Source organism: Ambystoma mexicanum, chromosome 9, assembly GCF_040938575.1.
Source record: "Ambystoma mexicanum isolate Mex_15411 chromosome 9, UKY_AmexF1_1, whole genome shotgun sequence".
NCBI lineage: Eukaryota > Metazoa > Chordata > Amphibia > Caudata > Ambystomatidae > Ambystoma > Ambystoma mexicanum.
Window position 1 is genome coordinate 261,924,205 of NC_090931.1, and position 19,359 is coordinate 261,943,563.

At 44.8% G+C, this 19,359-nt stretch overlaps 1 protein-coding gene across 6 annotated transcripts in view; it reads right to left on the reverse strand.

Moving 5' to 3' along the window:
• The window catches only part of LOC138487942 (zinc finger protein 354A-like), a 212,441-nt gene that overhangs the window by 35,536 nt on the left and 157,546 nt on the right, over nucleotides 1-19,359 (reverse strand). For 2 of the 6 annotated variants that reach the window (XM_069614592.1, XM_069614591.1), the window contains exons 8-9: nucleotides 19,171-19,275; nucleotides 18,892-19,026 (exon numbers count right to left, since the gene is read on the reverse strand). The exons of 3 other annotated variants lie outside the window; for them this stretch is intronic. In XM_069614592.1, the coding sequence (XP_069470693.1) occupies nucleotides 18,929-19,026; nucleotides 19,171-19,275 (203 nt within the window). In that variant the 3' untranslated portion in view covers nucleotides 18,892-18,928. Of the gene's footprint in view, nucleotides 1-18,660; nucleotides 18,788-18,891; nucleotides 19,027-19,170; nucleotides 19,276-19,359 lie in introns of those variants that run through there. One more of the 6 variants, XM_069614590.1, reaches the window with a different exon arrangement.

A 19,359-nucleotide genomic window follows, 5' to 3' on the forward strand; every position in this document is an offset into this window, starting at 1 on the left:
TTTGCCAAAGCTGGGACTTAAATAATGCCAACGCTGGGATATACAGAGTTTTCCCTCGTATGTCTGTTGGACATCCATCTCACAAAGGTTACAGCTCTTCGAACTCACAACAATGGCAAGAGGCGCTGTACAAATATCAAATAACACAAATAACAAAGACAATGGCACATGATTTGCTTGCACTTGTGTATACACTCAGCTAAGGCTTTAATGTCATCCATGGCTTTGGGCTTTTGTGGACCTAATACTGCATGGAATTCTGCTGCCTTTAATGACATCACAAAGTTTCTCCCAATCATATGTTATCGTCTATTTTTGGTATGTCTGTACAGTGCCTCGTGTCATTGTATCATTTGCAATGACCAAAGAATAGCGTTCCGAATAAGTCCCTGTTGCACTGGTTACATAACGTGCGAGATGATGTCACGATGCCGGTATTCACAACGTGAACGCGTTTTCTTCATTTTTGCCGCCCTTCTATAACAATGTTTTGTGTGTGCTTGTTTTTATTGAGGGACACACGTGGCCCTCATTACGAGTATGGAGGTAGCTCATTACGAGTGGCTACCCCCATACTGGGTACCGGGTCCGGGTTCCAGGAATATGAAATTACCGGGCCATGCTGACTTTGGCAGGCCCGGTAATTCCCATTCTCGGGACCCGGGCCCGGTACTTCCCCATTCCCATTCGAGCCCCCATAGGGCTCAATGGGAATGGGGAGGATGCTAACAACGGGCCCGTTAATGATAGGCCCGTTGTTAGCATCCTGGTCTGATAACGGGTCCCGCTCAGGACGCCTGGTCTAGCCAGGTGTCCTGAGCGGGACCGCTGCAGACCTCGTAATGATGCGGCCCGTAATGAACGGTGCCGGTCCTTTGCTGGCACCGTTCATTACGGGTCCGCACTCGTTGTAATGAGGCCCACTGTATTCTTTATATAAGTATTTTTCGGATTTGCGTGAAATGACAGAGTTTAAAAGTTCGACCACCAAAAGTCTGATTTTTCTTTTCCCCCCGGTTATATATGAGAGCCCCCCCCGCACCTTATGCCTATATATTTTATATCACCTTTACACCCCCCACATATATCTATGCGAAGAAATGGGGGTCGGACATTTGGTGCTTGGACCTTTTAACCTCAGTCATTTTGGCCTAACCCTATTTTTCAGATCATGGTACACATTCTACACACTTTATTTTTCGTAATTTTTCCTTTTTTAGTGTAACTTCAGGGCTCAAACATACATATAGTACTCCTGGGAAGACAGGTACTTTTGGCCTTTATATAAAGTCTTTTTAGGAGCTCTACAGTAAGGTCAGGCATTTTAGTACTGTTTTATACGTCTACAAGTTGTACCTATGATTCATTCTCTTGTATGCGTATTTTCTAGATTTTTTTGTATGTTTAAAGACACACTCGAAAGGAGACAGTACAGTAGAATACTGTTCTGTTGAATACATTTTTTCTATTTAGGTTTACTTTTCTTGTGGGCCAAAGATGGATTATCTTTCGTTATAATTTGCGCTTTATGGATGTTGCTACTCAAAAGACTTTGGAAGCCTGAAATGCATTGGATTGATGCTTCCGTATCCAACTTTATTTACACTTCCGATAATTAAAGAATGTCTTGGAATATGGGATTTACCAAAGGAATGTCTATTGCAACTGTATCATGGATATACCATAGAATCGGGGTATTTCCACAAGGGAACAGACAGCACTGGGGGTGGTTTCCTTAGTCTCTTCTTTTGATTACATACCTGATCTTGCTCGGGTTTCTAAATCTGCCTCTTCTGATCTCTAGTTTATGGTTACGCACCCAGTCCTCTATTAGTTCAACTCACATTGCCTTGTTGCACTATAATGAGCAGGACAGCTTCTCACACATGAATGTTTTTCAGATCCTTTGGCACCAATGATTTAATTCTGGTGTACACACTTGTTAGGTCGGAATTCCATTTTTGAGTGTAACTTTTTTCCTTTGATCAAGTGCCCTGCCTAGCCTTAGGGCCAAAGAGTGTGTGGTGGTTAAACGGGCAGGGAGATCTCCCGAACTAGGGATGTTGGAGTCAGCAAAGGATGGCCTCAAAATGTGTTCTTCCCTCTAGCCATTGGCCAGTGATAATGGACTATTTGCTAGTAAGAAATGGTGTACTGTGTGTACATGGATCATTGAGGTGGCAAGTACATTTTATGCCTGGCTAGTAGATTGCAGCTTGACATGTTTACCCCTGAGCCGCGATATAGAGCGGATCCCCAGACTACCCCAACTGGGTCACCACGCTAAGGCCGAGAGCAAATACAGGAGTACTCGCCCCACTACCAGCCCTAGAGAAAGACTGGGAGCCTATGATGACAATAACAGGGATGTGGCCAACCCTCCGACCCATGTGCAGAACAATCACGGGGATAAGGACACTTATACCACAATTGCACTAGCCAATATAAAGATCCATGAAAGAAGGAGTCACAGGATCCCTACCCTCAATATTGTCCATCAGAGGGAGAAGAGGAATGGATCCAACCCTTAGGAGACTGTGCTCTAAAAGGAGAACACCTTGGGAAAGTCATTGAAGCTTCCTAGCTGGACCCAAACATCTAGGTAAGGGAATTGAAGCCTATTCCTTTAAGACAATAATGTCACACTTCTCCAAACATATCGACGAGCAGGAACATACACTTGTTCCATTGGTACTAACTAAAACTGGAGAATTCCTTTCCCATTGTGATTCACACGTTGAAAAACAATAAAGAAATGATCGGTGTTGAACAAATGAATGCCAAACCAAATAATCCCCATCCTTGCAGCATTGCAGTGATTTCATATTTACAAATTCCCCATGACAAAGGGGGAACAAATGTTATAGATATTTCCCCATGCTGGAGGTGGGGTGGCAGTGATAGCACGGGATCATATCCATCTGTTCCCGGCGATTATTACGTGTGTGGGTTGTGAAATCATTCATTTGAAATTCACCCCCACCAATCATGATTGCATAAATACCATAGTGGTTTATAGACCCACTTCATTGAGCACCGGTTTTCACCAATGAGCTCACTTCGCATTTAAATACTCAAAGGTCATCTAACACCGCAACTCTGTTGGTGGGGGATTTTAATAGAGGGTGCGAGAATCCAGTAGATAAGGAGGCGCTGATTTTGGAAAAACCTTTGAACATCATTGACTACAAAGTCATAAACCAAGCACCCACGACAGCAAAGGGTAACCAGCTGGACTGGGTGGTAGCACAGAATTTGGTAGTGCAGGAGGTGAAAACAATTCCTTGTATTTGGTCGGACCATTTTAAGGCACATATGAGCCACCCGCGTAAGCAAATGTTTAATAAACAAGAAAAAGTCCTAAAGAAATTATAATAATTTGAAACCTGCCCATCTGAAACAGTTTATGAGTAAGATCCTGGACAATTGTCATATAGAGGATTCCTGTGAAACAATGTTAGGTAAATATACTACTGCAACACATGAGCTACTTGAACAACTGGCCCCTTCGAAACTCAAGATGGTGAGAAAAAATTAGAACCATCAAAAATGGTTTCATAGTGACTTGGAAAAACTAAAAAAGGAAAAAAATGGATGGAGAGTAAATGGCTTGAGAATCCCACACAAGTGAATAAAGATCTCTGCAAGGTAACTGAAGGCATGGTGCTTAAAAGCATCAAAGCTGTTACGATTACTCCACTTATAAAAACCCCAGTTTAGACCCCAAAGACACAGGGAATTTACATTTTATAATGAACTATAATTTAATCCTGAAGGTTCTAGATAAAATAGCGACAGGACAATTACAGAAATTTGTTGAAAGGAATCATATCCTGCATGATCAACAATACGGGTTCCGTACTGCACACAGTACGGAGACAGCGATGCTGGATCTTCAGACCCATATGTTAGATTTAATGGATAAAAGGTAAGATAGGGATGCTTATGTTGCTTGACCCGAGTGCTGCTTTTGACATGGTGGATCACCAACTTCTTCACCAGGTCTTGGAAAAAGTAGCCAATTGTTCCACGGAAGCAGCCACTTGGCTGGCCTCCTTTTTGGCGGATAGGGAAGCAAAAATTAATTGGGGGGGAGAAATTTCTCCATGGCAGCCCTTAGTATGAGTCCCACAGGGGTGAGTCTGTTTCCACTCCTATTTAATCTATTCATGAGATGTCTATGTGAGGTGCTGGAAGGAGTCAGTGGGCCTCATTCCAAGTCGGGCGGTAAGGGATAATGGGCACCGGTAAGGAGATTCCGAGGTCCCAATTCCGAGGTCTCTTGGAGGGAACCGTAAGGAACGTGTGGTCTGACCACACGTCCCTTACGGGTCCCGCTAAGGGACCAGGGTGCTAATAACGGGCTTGCTAGTCGCAAGCCTGTTATTAGCGCCCTCCCAATTCCCATTGAGCCCTATGGGGGCTCAAATGGGAATGGGGAATGGTTTATTCAATGGGGACTTACCAGTCCCGCCAGGGTCGGACTGCACCGGTAAGTCCCCATTGAACAAGACCGGACTCGGACAAGGTATGAGAGGCAGCCATAGTGCTAATAGCACCATGGCTACCACCCATCTCGTAATGAGGCCCAGTGTATTTTTTTTTTTACAAATTACGATAATGATACGGAGTTAGTGGTAGAGCTGGAGGGTAGCTATATAAAGGATAGCACAAAACTCTCACCACTGTACAACATCATCGAGAAATGGATGAGAAACTGGATGGGCCTCATTACGAGGCTGGCGGAATGGGTTTACCGGCACCAGTAATTGTGCCGGTGCCGTAAAACCCATTCCGCCCTATTACAAGGTTCCCTCACGGGACCCGGAACAGACGTCTGATACAACCAGACGTCCTTGGTCCCCTCGCGAGACCCGGAAAGGAGCTAATAACAGGCCTGTATCAACGGGCCAGTTATTATCTCCATCCCCATTCCCATTGAGCCCTATGGGGCTCAAATGGCAATGGGGATTGGTTTTGTGAATGAGGAATTACCAGGTCCTCCAAGGTTGGAATGACCCGGTAATTTCTCATTCACAGACCCCGGACACGATTTTGGAGACAGCCATGGCGCTAATAGCACCATGGCTACCTCCAAACTCGTAATGAGGCCCGATGTGTCTTAATAGTAAGAAGACCGAGCTAATGATTTTTGGCTCCCAACAAGCCAGAGCGCAACTGAGTCAAGAGTATAAATCCTTTCTCATCAAAGACACCTATATTCAGGTGACAGGGCAAGTAAAAACCCTAGGGATGGTTATGGAGGCCTCACTGGGCTCTGAGGCTCAGAAGCAATACTTGAGCAATTGTAGTTCCTACTATCTCTGCCTACTTAGAGCCATTCGGCCGCTCCCGAGTGAAACAAATACTGCCACCATAGCAAGAGCTATTATCCTGTCACGCCTGGACTATGGCAATGCCCTTATGTTAGGTGCAAATAAGATCTGCTTGGAAAAATGTCAGGTCATTGAGAATAATGCCATTAGAATCCTCAAAGGCAAAACAAAGAGAAAACATATTTCTAAGGATAGGATTGCTCTGCACTGGCTCAGGATCGAAGATCAGATCCAGTTCAAGGCTATGACGTTAGCCCACAAATGCCTTTTTTGCCAGGCTTCTACCTATCTTAAGGAAAAACTGATGCCATATCATCCCAGTCGTGCATTGAGATCAGAGGCAATGGTAAGGATCAAAATGCCAGCTCATAGACACGCTAAAGCTTTAGGCAGATCCTTCCCCACTCGTACAGCAGGGAAATGAAACAGCCTCCCTCTTGCTCTCAAGGAAACAAAGGGGTGGCGTCCTACCACATGCATTTTTTCTCTTTACCTGTAGTTTCTATAAAGAGCGCCTATTTTTTCATGGTTTATACTGTTGCAAAGAAACCTGCTTTTTGCTAACGTTAAACCAATTGAAAAGATAGAAGAGCAAAGACAGTTATCGAATTCACATAGATTTTTATTATTTAGCTAGTGTAAAGATGCAGTTAAGGCCCAAAGCATTACTTTCTGTAAAACATTTTTTGAAAAGAAGAGGGTTTTTTTTCTTTGGGTGATAAATAAGTTCTGCATTCTTCTTATACTCCCTTTTTGTAGATTATAAAACAAAACATATTTGATACATATCACAATAGACGAACAAAAGCAAAGATATACATAAATACAATCGATAATTAGGGGGTCTAACCAATTTCAATGCACCTTCTTTGCCTATACATTCAGTTGTACATACATTGTTATATTCAATATAGTAAAAAGGCACTTCAGTGCTAAACACAAAAACACTTATATTCAAAGATTTGTGTTAGTGTATCTTTCTTTTTCCTTTTTGTAATATTTAGAACATTAGATGATCAGAATTGCCAGGCGGGAGGGTGACCTAGTCATCTAGTCCCTCTTGCTCTCAGGCTTGAGCCTAATTACATGGCCTTTAGAAAGAACCTAACATTAATTTTCAAATAGACATTGATGCTGAGCAGTGGGTGTTGAAGCTTGCCGAAATTATTAGGTGATTGTGTTGTGTGTAGTGTCGTTTTATGTGATGCGGCCCGATTCCTGTGCTTTATAAGTGTATAAATGAAAATGCTTACCAGATGATTTTCAGACTCCGCTTCCGCTTCGCCAGGAAAACAGGTGAACGCAGACTCAAGTGGGCAATGAAATCAGGGCCTTGCTGAGGGGGTGGCTTGCAGGAACGAGACTCCATACATGGTATTAGCATAATTGACCTCAAAACATTTGACGTAAAACATTTGATCGAATTTTCTTGACGACCTTTTTTTTGTTAAATATTATTAAATATATATATAAGGGTGGGTAAGGGTATAGATTAGGTTGAGGAGAAGTGGGGGGATTTGCGGGGGGTCTCCGCATTTTAGAGGGAAAAACAGTCCAAATAAATTAGATCAAATGTGATTAGGTCAAATGTTTTCGGTCAAATAGACCCAAACATGACCATGGCACTACTACAATCTAGGATGACAGCCTTCCTTCAATTAACCTCAGGCTACATGACCTCCCACCCATGACCCAATCCCAAAACATACACCTCTCAATGCACAGGTGTCCGCAATATCATTAACCACCACCCAAGGGCAGGAGCGACCGTCCTACAAACAGGAACTAGGTCAGTCTAGAAGTGTTGGCTGTTTGAGTAAGAGTTGGAGGAAGCGGTTTGGTGCAGAGTGGCACGAAGCAAAATGATTTTAGTTGTCTTATTGATTATCCTCATACTTTTAGTTATTCCAACACTTAACCTGTCCCAAATCACATTATCTCCAATAAAAAACGTTTAATACATTTCTTACCCTAACACCAATCTTGGTGTTATGTTGTGTTATCCTACTGGCACACTCTGTCAAAAGAACTTCCACTGCAGCAACTCCTTTTTGGGGTGCTGCCCTTGATAACCCATATTGCTGCTGCAGCAGGCGTGCTCCTTGAGCACCCCATTTGTCGCTGGGTGAGTTATCTTGCCCAGAAAGTGTATTGGGGAATAACCTGGTGGCATCTACCCATTTTGTTGTTGGCTACGCTATTTTTTTAAAAAAAATTATTTTGCCTATGGAGGCTCTTTGTAGAGCCCACAGGTTTGTATGGTATCCAGATTAAACTGGATGGGGGTTCTCCCAGACACATCAATACATGTCTATGTGAATGTGCCCTTGTGTTTGGCTTTTGGAAGGCCAATCCTTATAGGAGGACTACTAAACCTTTGAAAGGTGTACGGTTGTGGGTTGGTGGTGTAACAAAGTGCCCTCTCCCTATGCATGGGGTGGTGGATGGGGCGGTCACGGTCCATGGGTTTTGCAACTTATGCAGTGATGCTGGCCCTGAATCTGTGTATGAAGGAATCCCCAGAAACATCCTACTTCTTCCTAGGGCGTGGAAGGGAATTGACACAGGAAACCTCCACGTTATAAGCTTGGCTCCTTTAAAGGTTCCCTGACTTTGAGCAGTAACAGTACCCCAGTGCTTGATGAGGTACCCACTCCCCACCGAGGTAGCCAGGGTGCGTGAAAGGAACCTTGAACTTAACAAAACATCAGAGTGGAAGCTGGGATGGATCAGCACGGCATCCTCCGTGTACACAAATATGTGAGTTCTCAAATATCACTGCACCAATCTGATAAAGATTCATTATTAAACACGGGTGGAGGCAGCCATCTGGAGAAGGGTGGGGATATAAAAAGTCAGAGGTCAAGCAGCTGATACAGCTGGTGGCGAAGCAAGATAGAGGCATGGCGGTGGAGACGAGGTCACAGGGAGTAAGGCAGTAGAGGCAGAGCAGGGGGCGGAGGCTGGAGAAGGTCTGGGAGAGAGAGGTGAGGAGGTTAGAGAACACCAGAGCGAGAAAAAGACTTGAGAGAGGGAAAGAAGAAGGTGGGAAGACCGTCAAGAGTGAGAAGATAGCAAATTGGCGGATGCCTAACAAGAAGAAAGGAGGGGGTTGGAGGAAGAAATGAGGAGATTGACGAAGACCCGAGAGAGAGATGTGGGGAGAGTAGAAATTGGTGACAGGGAAAGGGAGGTTTGAGAGAAACATCAAATGGAGGCTGGAATGTGATACCAGGAAGAGGGTACAGAAGACACTAAGCAGAGGAAGGAGGCAGAAAAGAGAAGAAGGTTAACCTTTTCTTGGGAGGAGAGCTCAGGTGCAGGTCCACTAAACAACTGAAAGGAGTGAGTCTGAGAGCAGTGGAGGTACAAAAGTGTGGCACACTGTCGAGTGGGTGGAGAAAGAGAGCCAGGAGCAGGAGTACAAGAGGACAGGTGGTGTAGAAATGAGTTGCCCAAGCACAAGATGGTCGAGAGAGGGGCAGAGGGGCGGGGGGTTGGGGAAAGTGATTACCCCAAGGCAGCAAGGTGAAGAGAGAATAGCCATAAATCCTCTAGAGTCTTCTAGATTGACTACCACTTGGTGATAGGTTTGAGTTCCCTTCAATACAGCTCGATCCTAAACTCCACCTGTAACCTGGCTTAACATGCTGGCACTTGGGAGCCAGAGACCCCGCAGGAGGGGATGAGAAGCAGAGGATTAGAGTTGGTGAACCGTGCCGACAAGAAAGAAATGTGAGGGACACTTAGAGTCCTCAGTACTGTGAGTAGATGAACACTGCACTTCCATGTCACAGAGTGAACATGGAGTCAGGCTTGTAACTTGACACGTAAAGAAGGAGCATTCCTGTTGTCTTTACTTTGCTTTTCCTTTGATTATGCTCACCCTTGTTACTACCTCTAATAAACCTTAGTTTAAACATTTCTCTTGTCAGCCTCATGTATATCCTGCTTGGCTTTATTATAGTTGGCGGGGTAACCCCCTCTCCATGTGGTAGTGTGTTTCTACAGATACCCCCCGACTATTTGAGCGATTATTTTCCCAAAACATACCTAGAACACTGCTGGAGAGAAAGGTAGGCATCCGAGTATCCCGGCTCTGCTGTGCTGGTGGGTCCTTGTGGATATCTCTCTGCCTCTCCAAGCTGGAAGAAACTTTCAGCAAATGCTTCTACTTTCCTGTGGAATTGCATACTGGAAACTCCATGCCAGCGGCCATTGATGCTCTTCCACAAGCTTTCCTCCTTATTTTAACATTTGCTATACCGGAGGTGTGAGCTTATCTGCTGCCTGGTTGAACCGAGTGACTTGCTGCTTCTCTGCCTCATCTCTGCTTCACTGTGGAATGTCTTGGTTCACCTCCTGCAACTGGTCTCCATTGTAAAACTGTTCCTGCTGCTTTTGATGATCCTTTGTCCCTGCCCGAGCCACCTCGAACCTACTTGCTGGTTCCAGTCTGTGCTCATTCTGCTGGTTTTGTTGCTCCGGTGCCTGCTTTGCTTGTCATCTACAAAGGGCCCTTCACCATCGAAATCCTGTTGTCTTGGCTCCACTTGTTCCTGGAACTCTGCTCACACTGACCGCAGATCCCAAACATTGACTTTGCGGACCCAATCTAGACATCGAAACTGACGTTTCTGAAGCATTCATTACCTTGGGTCACTGCCTCGGGTCATCTGACCATGATTTAAATACTGTCCTTGCCTCCAGGGATTCTGGGATCTGGGTGTTGGTGTCTACTGCTCCCCGCTGACCACAACATTCTTCTGTAGGCTTGAGTTCCACTCTGCAGTCATCCTTGTCCGGCCTTCTTATAGTCAAACATGGGCCCAGAGCGCTTCCCGTGTGGTCCTCAAGATGCTATCCAGTAAAAATGTGACCAACAAAAATGTGCTCTGTGAAAACGTTGTGGTGAAAATACCTCTGCAGTGAAAAAGTTGCCAAGCAAAAAGTTGTCAAAAATGCAGCTGAAAAGTAGCAGAAAATGCAATGCTGCTAGGGTAATTGTTAGGGTTAAGGAGGGTTTAGTGGGCTTGTGATTGCCTAGTTTAGGGTTACGATAGGTTTTAGGGTAAGATAGGGGTTAGGGTTACAGTTAATATGTTGGGGTTTGGTTAGTGGTAGGGTAGTTTAAGTGTCAGGATAAGTGTTAGGATCTGAGTTTGGGTAAGTGTTAAAGAAAGGGATATGGAGGTTGGAAAGGGCTGTGATGTTGGCGTAGGGAAGCCGCTAAAATACACCCACTTGTTAGGGTTAAGTAAGCATTAGATTAAATGTTAGAATTGCAGTAAGGGTTAGGTTAGTATTACAGCAAGTATTTGGGTTAACGCAAGGGCTGTGCAATTTGTGGTGAGCTTGTGATGGGGTTGGAAATAGGTTCACTGTTCATTTTCTATTTATTTTGCAGTTAGTAATATGCAAATAAATGCATTAGCAAGCTAAAGGGTTAGTGTTCTGTGATAGTTCAGGGTAGGGTAAGGGTTGCAATTAGTTAGGGCAAGGTTAAGAAATGAAGTTAGGGTAATTGTGGAGGTTTCGTTAGACGTTTGGGTCATATTTAGGGTTGCAGCCTTGTACATTTGTGTATTTAAACTTAGCTTTTTGGCGACCTTATTACTGGCATCCTTTTCATACTTTGCATTGCTTGTATTGAATGACTACATTTTTTAAAACAACTGTTTGCTGACTACAATTTTCACATGACTACATTTTCCTGGGAACAGTTTCACACAGAAACCTTCAGACTGTTCAGATGGATAAAATATTTATTAAGAGCAAACCTATCAACGGAACAACCAGTTTCAAGGTGCTAACATAAAATACAAAAAATAGAAGATATAAATAACCAGTTAAAATACAAACAGTGCAAACACTGAAAACCCATCCATCTCATGATTCAGCTTGATGGTTGGAGCCGTCTCCGCACCTATGACCAGTAGATAACCTGTTCATCATAATTGCAAGCTAACTTTTGGGTGTGTCCCATTAATCCCTTTGGATACACTTTCTCGAACGTCTAAATCGCCATAAAAGCGACATTCAGATTAACTTGCCAACAAACTACAAATGTTCCTTTGATCTCCTTAGGGTCCCGGTGTTTTCTAAAACTATCCTTGAATTTTCAAAACATTCCTATTATTCTGGATGCATTTTAGGAAGGTAAATCACTGCAATTCACTCCTACAGGGCCTTGCAAATTAGACAGGATTGTGTTTGATTGCATCTGTCATTCTACAGGTGTTAGGGATGGGTTAGGACTTTCACAGACCCTTTACCGTTTATTTGGATATACTGTAATACTATGAAGAGTGCTGATAGTAGGCCTCTAGAATCATCAGCAGAAAATATGTTTATCACATTGAGTAAGACCACACAGAGTTCCCATCTTCACACTTTGCTCATGTGTCATGTACACAAGGTATATGATGCAGAGAACCACTAACCTGATCAGATGGCAAGTCCTTGAAGACAGGAATTCCCCCCCCCCCCGGAACTTTGCTGCCCTCTGCCTGGTAATAACAGGGGACGGAGAAAGGTAAACCTCCCAGGGAAACCCTCTGGGTTAGAAAACCCTTTGCAGGATTGAGTGCGTAGGTCTGCTGTGGTTCTCAACTCTGTGATTCCAGGACTGGATTATTCAGGCTGGACACCTTCTGACAGTGACGTCCTCGTGAAGTCTAACAGAGAAAGTCACACTGGTAAGTATCGGTGAAGATAAAAATTGTAGAGAAAGAAAGCAGAGATAGCGATCTGCACCTGTGATCGTGGGGAGAAGTCTCTGCTGGGTTTCCAGGAAGTTCTGGTAAGTACTGCGAGTTGAAGGATAGAAGGAAGAGTAAGTACAAAGATTCATATTAAGGAAAACAGAAACAGCTATGTTCTTTCGTAACCTACTTGGAAAAAGTGTGTGGTCTAATGATGGAAGTTCGGAGGTCTGTGATCACGTACTTGGTGACGAGAGAATGCTGTTCTGCCACGACTATGCTTTCAGGGAAACTGTAGGCGATAAGAGAAAGAATGACTACAAGGTATATCAACGGGGTAATCTGATGCGAACAGCACTTGTGAGAGTTCCTACTGTGAACCACGGAGTCGAGTAACGCTGAAGGAAGCTTTCGAATGTGGCGGCAAGGATATGCCGTTCGAATCTAGCAGGAGCCACGAATGATATCGAAGAGCGGACATAACCGCTAAAGATTTCGATCTAAGAATGACAGAAAGATTAGATGGGTAACAAACAGGAACTGGAAAGAATATTCCCTAGCTGGAGCGCTTATGAGGCGTCTTGAATAGGAGTAGCGACGCACTGGAACACTGGAACAGCCTGTCTATATTCCGTCACGTGACAACGGGGAGTCAGAGCCATGGGAGAATCTGGAGCAGGCAGTTCTGCATTTCAGGAGCAGGACTTCCAGGTGGCCATTTTAGGTTGGGTGAATGCAATAGTATACCAGTGCCCACCACGGAGCCACCATGACCATCGCCCATAATGAGATGCAACAGTATGCCCCCCTTGCTGAGGCGGACAACTCGGTTTCCGGGATGGAGCCGATAAAACCGTCTGATCAACTGAGGAGCATGAACCCCGGAAGCTGGCTCCCAAGATCTTTCTGCAGGTGTATATCCCTTCCAGTCAACCAAAAAATTGCAAACGACCCCTGAAGTATCGGGAATCGCAGATGCCGGACACCTCAAATTCCGCTCCCGAAGGAGTAGCCACTGGTGGAGGACGGACAGAAGAACCTCTACGAAAACGGTACAGAGACATCCAGTTTGATCTGAGACGAGTTAAACACCGGGTGAATCCTTGACCCACTAGCTCTACAATACGGAAAGGACCAAAGAAAGGGGGGGGGGAGGGGAGGACAGCTTGGAAGGAACCAGATGGCATGGTAATTATCGCAAAGCCAACCATACTGAGTCGCCGACAGCAAGCACCGGAATGGGTGTGCTCCCATCGGCGTAGCGCTTGCTGCGGTCTTGAGCTTCCTGAAGGGCCTGTCTGGCCGTCCGATGACCTTGTTGAATGTTTGTGAATAGTGCATCAACACCGGCAAACCGAGTAGTCGAAGGTACTGTAGAGGGGAGAAAGGAAGGATGGAATCCATAAGAACAGAAGAATGGGCTTGTCTTTAATGCAGTGAGGGGGCATTATTATCTGCAAACTCTGCGAGAGGTAATAATTACAGCCGGTCATCTTGTGCTGCAGACACAAAACACCGTAGGTATCCTTCCAGCGTCTGGTTCAATCGCTCTGTTCTCTGTGACGAGAGAAGATTTCAGAAATGAATATCCGAGACATTTGGGCTGCAGTTGGAACTTCTGGCAGAGATGAAAAATGGGCCATCTTCGTGAAGTAATCGATAGTGACTACGATGGCCATGTGATTGTCAGAAGATGGAAGATCCACAATGAAATCACTGGATATTATCTGCAATGGTCTGACAGGGATTGGCATACGAGAAAGTGACCAGAGAGGAAATGTCTGTGGGTCTTTGACTGAAGACAATTGGGACAGGCCTAAACAGTCTTTTAACGTCTAATCTTAAAGAAGGCCACCAGAAATGTCTCGTGATTAGTTCAAACATTGCAGATACCCCACGATGGCCTGCAGCCCGGGAGTCATGGGACATGTGCAGGGCTTCCTGCTGTAACTCCTCGGAGGGAACCAATACGCGTTGCCCATAGAAAAAGAATCCTCGTTGTTGAGTGAGATCGTGGGATTGTAGTAGCTTCAAACACTGGTCTTGGTGTTCCAAGGTAGACTGTTTTTATCTTCTGTAAGAAGTCTGTAATGGCATATACAAACGTAGAAAGTGGGAACACTTTCTCTGAATTACATCTGGCTGTGGGATTGTCTTTGCGGGAGAGAGTGTCGGCGCAAAGATTCTGACATCCAGGCAAAACTGAACAGGATGTTTTATGGAGAGAGTAAATGTGCCCAACGGGCTTGCCGACTGTTAGCTGTTTGCGCATATTGAAGGACCTTTATGTTCTGATGATCCGTATGATCAATAGGATCGGGAGAACCCAAAAGAAGATGCCTCCACACTCCTCAAAGGATCGTTTAATAGCCAAAAGTTATTTTTCTAATACAGAGTAATTAACTTCGGATGGGTTGAAGGTTTTGGATAAATAAGCAACGGGCAACTCCATTCCATCCGCCACTTCCTGAAGTAATACTGCGCCAAAGGCATAGTGGGAGGCATCTGTTTCCAGAATTAATCTCTTACTTTTGTCAGGAGCTACAAGAGTAGAAGTGGTGGTGAACAGTCTCTTCAGGTCAACAAAAGACTTCTGAACTTGTGAGTCCCATATAAATGGAAACCCTTTCTTTAAAAAAGTCTAGTGAATAGTAAGATGATCTCGGAGAAACATGGGATGAATTTACTGTAAAAATGTGCACACCCGATGAAACGTTGAATTTGCTTAATGTTGGTAGGAGGAGGCCAATCCACCACTGCCGCTACCTTTTGAGGGTCCATCGATACCCCTTGTGCGGACAATATGAACGTAAGTGACATGGGAATGATGGAATTCACACTTTTCAATTTTTCAATAGAGTTGGTTGGACTGTAGTCATTCTAATACAATCTTGACGTGTTGTATGTGTTCCGTGGTATTCAGAGAGAAAATTAGAATATCAAGTAAATATACTAGTACAAAATGTAGTAACACATCTGCGAGGTGGTCCATAAAGCGCTGGAATATTGCTGGGGCGTTGGAGAGATCAAACAGCATTACATGATATTCGAAGTGTCCGAATGGTGTTCTGAATGCGATCTTCCATTCATCACCAGGGGCAATTCGTATGAGATGATAAGCCCCTTGGAGGTCCAACTTGGTGTAGACTGTGGCTCCTGTAACAGCCTCGAGGATGTCTGGTATCAAAGGCATGGGATATTTTTCAGCCACAGTGATCTTGTTTAATCCTCTATAATCGATACACGGGGTGGTATGAATGCCTACCGAATTGTTGGAAAGACAATGGGCCTCATTACGAGGTTGGAGGTAGCCATGATGTTATACCAGCATGGCCTCCCCCAAACTCGGGGCCGGCTCCAGGTCCCACGAAAGGGGAATTACCGGGCCATTATGACCTTGGCGGGACCGGTAATTCCCCTTTCGCGCAACCCGGTATGTCCCCATTCCCATTTGAGCCCCCATAGGGCTCAATGGGAATGGGGAGGATGGTAGCAGCGGTACCGTTCATAACGGTACCTTTGCTACCATCCAGTTCTGCTCGCGGGTGGAGTGGCACCCGCCAGCAGAATTTGTAATGTGGCGGTACAGTAATAACGGCGCTGGTAGCACTACCAGTGCCGTTATCACTGTACCGCCACTGTTATAACGAGGCCCAATGAGTTACACAGTATTCAGATCCCAGAAAGAGAGTGCCTGCGGTCCAGTTGATAAACGGGGTGTGCAAGCGAAGCCTGGGTAAACCAAGTAGAATAGGAAAGTGGGCAGCCCTAATTAAGTCAAAACATAATTCCTCCTTATGAGAAGAAATAAGGCAAGTGATGGGTAGAGTCTGCTCCCGGATCGGACCAGAAACGAAGGGACTGCCATCAACCCCTTGTATGGGTATGGAGACCGGTTTAAGTATGCATCCGATACCTTAACTCTGGGCCCACTTATCAACAAAATTGCCAGCAGCCCAAACAGTCCACCAAGGCAGGTACATAATGGACTTCATGGCCTTCAAAGCACAATTTCAAAAGAACAATCACCAATCGGATTTTCAGTGATACTGGCGATTTGCGATAATACTGGTAAGTCTGACGAACCATCCGGACACACCAGAGCCACAGTTCCCCTTACGACTGAGCTTGGGAGTTTCCCCGACCTCCTAGCCTCATGACGTCTACGAGGGGCCACAGGACAATCCCTGACATGGTGTGAGGAAGAACCACAATACATACACAGACTGTGTGCGCCTACAATCTCTTTCTTCGGGGGATAGAGGTCCTCTAGCTGTACCAAGTTACATTGGCTCTTCGGGTGGCACACTTTTAGGGATACTACTTGGACAGTTGGGTCTGGGTCTAGGACACCCCTTTCTTCGTTCATTCAGTCGTTCTTGGAGCCGATAGTCCATTTGCATTGTCAATGTGATCATGTCTGCTAGATTGGTGGGCCTGGGTACTCTTGACACCTCATCCTTAAGTTCTTCTGTTAAGCCCCTTCAAAATAAAGTCAATAAAGAATCATCCTGCAAGCGGTTTCCGGAGACAATTGTTTGAACCATGTGACATAGGTTATCAGATCTTGTGTTCCTTGTCTGAGAGCAAGGAGTCTTTCCTGAGATGTTATTAAGAGGACTTGCCTGCTAAACATAGTTTTGAGGCGGTTGACAAAGGCCGGATATGAATCAAATACAGGGTTGCCTGTGGTCACCAATGGGGTCGCCCAAGCATGGGCCGCACAGGACATATGTGAAACAAGAAACCCTGCCTTATCCTTATCTGTTGTGAAATAGTTTGCGTTAAATGTGAACTGCACAGTGTAGCTATCTTGAAATTCCCCGAGTTTATGAGGACTACCTTCATATTTGCCTGTAGGCAGTGAGGAAGGGGGTAACACAGGATTTACTCTGGCTACTTGCTGATGTAGGTGGGCGTTTTCCTGTTTGAGGTTTTGTACCTCGTGTGACAAGGACTGTATAGCAGCCATAAACTGCTGCATCTATTGTTCCAGGGCTTCTGCTCTATGGGCATTCCCATCTGTAAAGTACACAAGGTATATGATGAAGAGAACTACTAACCTGATCAGATGGCAAATCCTTGAAGAAAGGAAACCCCCCCCCTGGGAACTTTGCTGCCCTCCACCTGGTAATAACAGGGGACGGAGAAAGGCAAGCCCCCCCCCCCCTCCCCAGGGAAATCCTCTGGGGTAGAAAAGCCTGTGCAGGATTGAGAGCGTAGGTCTGCTGTGGTTCTCAACTCTGTGATTCCAGGACTGGATTTTTCGGCTGGACACCTTCTGGCAGTGACGTCCTTGTGAAGTCTAATAGAGAAAGTCACACTGGTAAGTATCAGTGAAGAGAGAAATCGTAGAGAAAGAAAGCAGAGATAGCGATCTCCACCTGTGATCGTTTGGAGAAGTCTCTGCTGGGTTTCCAGGAAGTTCTGGTAAGTACTGCGAGTTGAGGATAGAAGGAAGAGCAAGTACAAAGATTCCTATTAAGGAAAACAGAAACCACTATGTTCTTTCGTAACCTACTTTGAAAAAGTGTGTGGTCTAATGATGGAAGTTCTGCGGTCTGTGATGGCGTACTTGGTGCCGAGAGAATCCTGTTGTGCCGTGACTATTTCAGGGAAACTGTAGGCGATAAGAGAAAGAATGACTACAAGGTATATCAACGGGGTTATCCGATGCGAACCACAGAGTCGAGTAACGCTGAAGGAAGCTTCCGAATGTGGCGGCAAGGATATGCCATTCGAATCTGGAAGGAGCCACGGATGATAGCGAAGGGCGGATGTAACTGCTAAAGATTTCGATCTAAGAATGACAGAGATTAGATGGGTAACAAACAGGAACTGGAACGAATATTCTGTAGCTGGCACACTTACGAATTGTCTTGAATAAGAGTAGCAACGCACTGGAACACAGGAACGTGACTACGGGGAGTCAGAGCCACGGGAGAATCTGGAGCAGGCAGTTCAGCATTGCAGGAGCAGGACTTCCAGGCCGCAATCTTAGGTTGTAACATGTAAACGAATGAATGTACCCTTACTAGTGTACAATGTTCAAAGCAATTGTTTTGGTTGGACAGATACAGGAATGTAGGCCTGTCCACAAGTTTGACATGGAGGTTGGTCTGCTAAGTAGCAGATCCAAACATGGGGTCAAGAAGTACAAACCGCTCACTGTGTTAAAGAATACAAAGATATGGAAGCAATGATTTATTTGCTAATAGTCCAAACAAACAGTTCATAAAATTTAGGGAAATGCTGGGAAATGCAACATACATATGCAAAAATAATAACAATTAACAATGACATCAATTGACAAAAAAAGGGGGGGTGTAATATATACAACAAGGTAAACATAAAATGCTGTGTGATTAATATGCAGATAAATCTCAATGGTTGTAACATTATTATATAACAATACACATGCTTATGTGAATACATAGGTATTTGGTAATAAACCCAAAGAAAAAATAGAAACAGGAGGGGATATAAAGTCGCCCAAATTTCAAACGTGTCCTAATTAGTGGATGATTTCCTATTTATGTTTAGGTATTCCTTCTAATTGTAACAATAAATGTTCCAGGGTCATAAGGAAAACAAGATATCTTTTTTTAGCCAACGTGGCAGAGACTGAATGTACAGAGTCTGTTGCAACAGGGAACAGTTAAAACAGGTGTTCCCAGTTCGTATCACGTTTTCGGCGGATTTTCAGTAAATTACGTCCGCCTTCATCAGGGCTCTGTGGGGGCGACCCTGCAATGTATATAGAGAACTCCAGTGAGTATATTTGTGGAATGCCAATAATCAGGCATGAATAATAATACACAAGGTCTCAGAGCACCGTGCTGGCAGCTTACCTGCCGGTGCTGTGTATCCCAAGTTCTCGGTTTTCATTCACCAAGAGGCCAGTGGCTGAGCATTGGAGGTCCCCAGACTTGGTCCTGCAGAGATATATGCGGACCCGGACAGTAATAGTGGTTTACACGATCCTTCTGTGTGGAGAACAGAAAGACAAAAGAGGTAGTATAAGAGGAGCTTCTGAAAGGCCCGCTCTGCTTACAAAGTCATCCGGTGGGGGCAGTGCAAAAACATAGCAAGACTACCGTCGTAGACAGAGGGATTATTGAAAGAGGTACCTGCTGGTCGGGTGATTGTGGTCCACTGAGTGGTGGGTGGTTCAGTGATATCTCTTCTAGTCAGCTGACTATTTGCTGAAACGAGTCCTGGATAGGTCAGGATCACTAAAAGGGAAAACCCAGGGTAAAGTGGACGACCAAGGGTAGCCATAGAGATTATAATTAAAAGACTTCATTACATTAATTTTC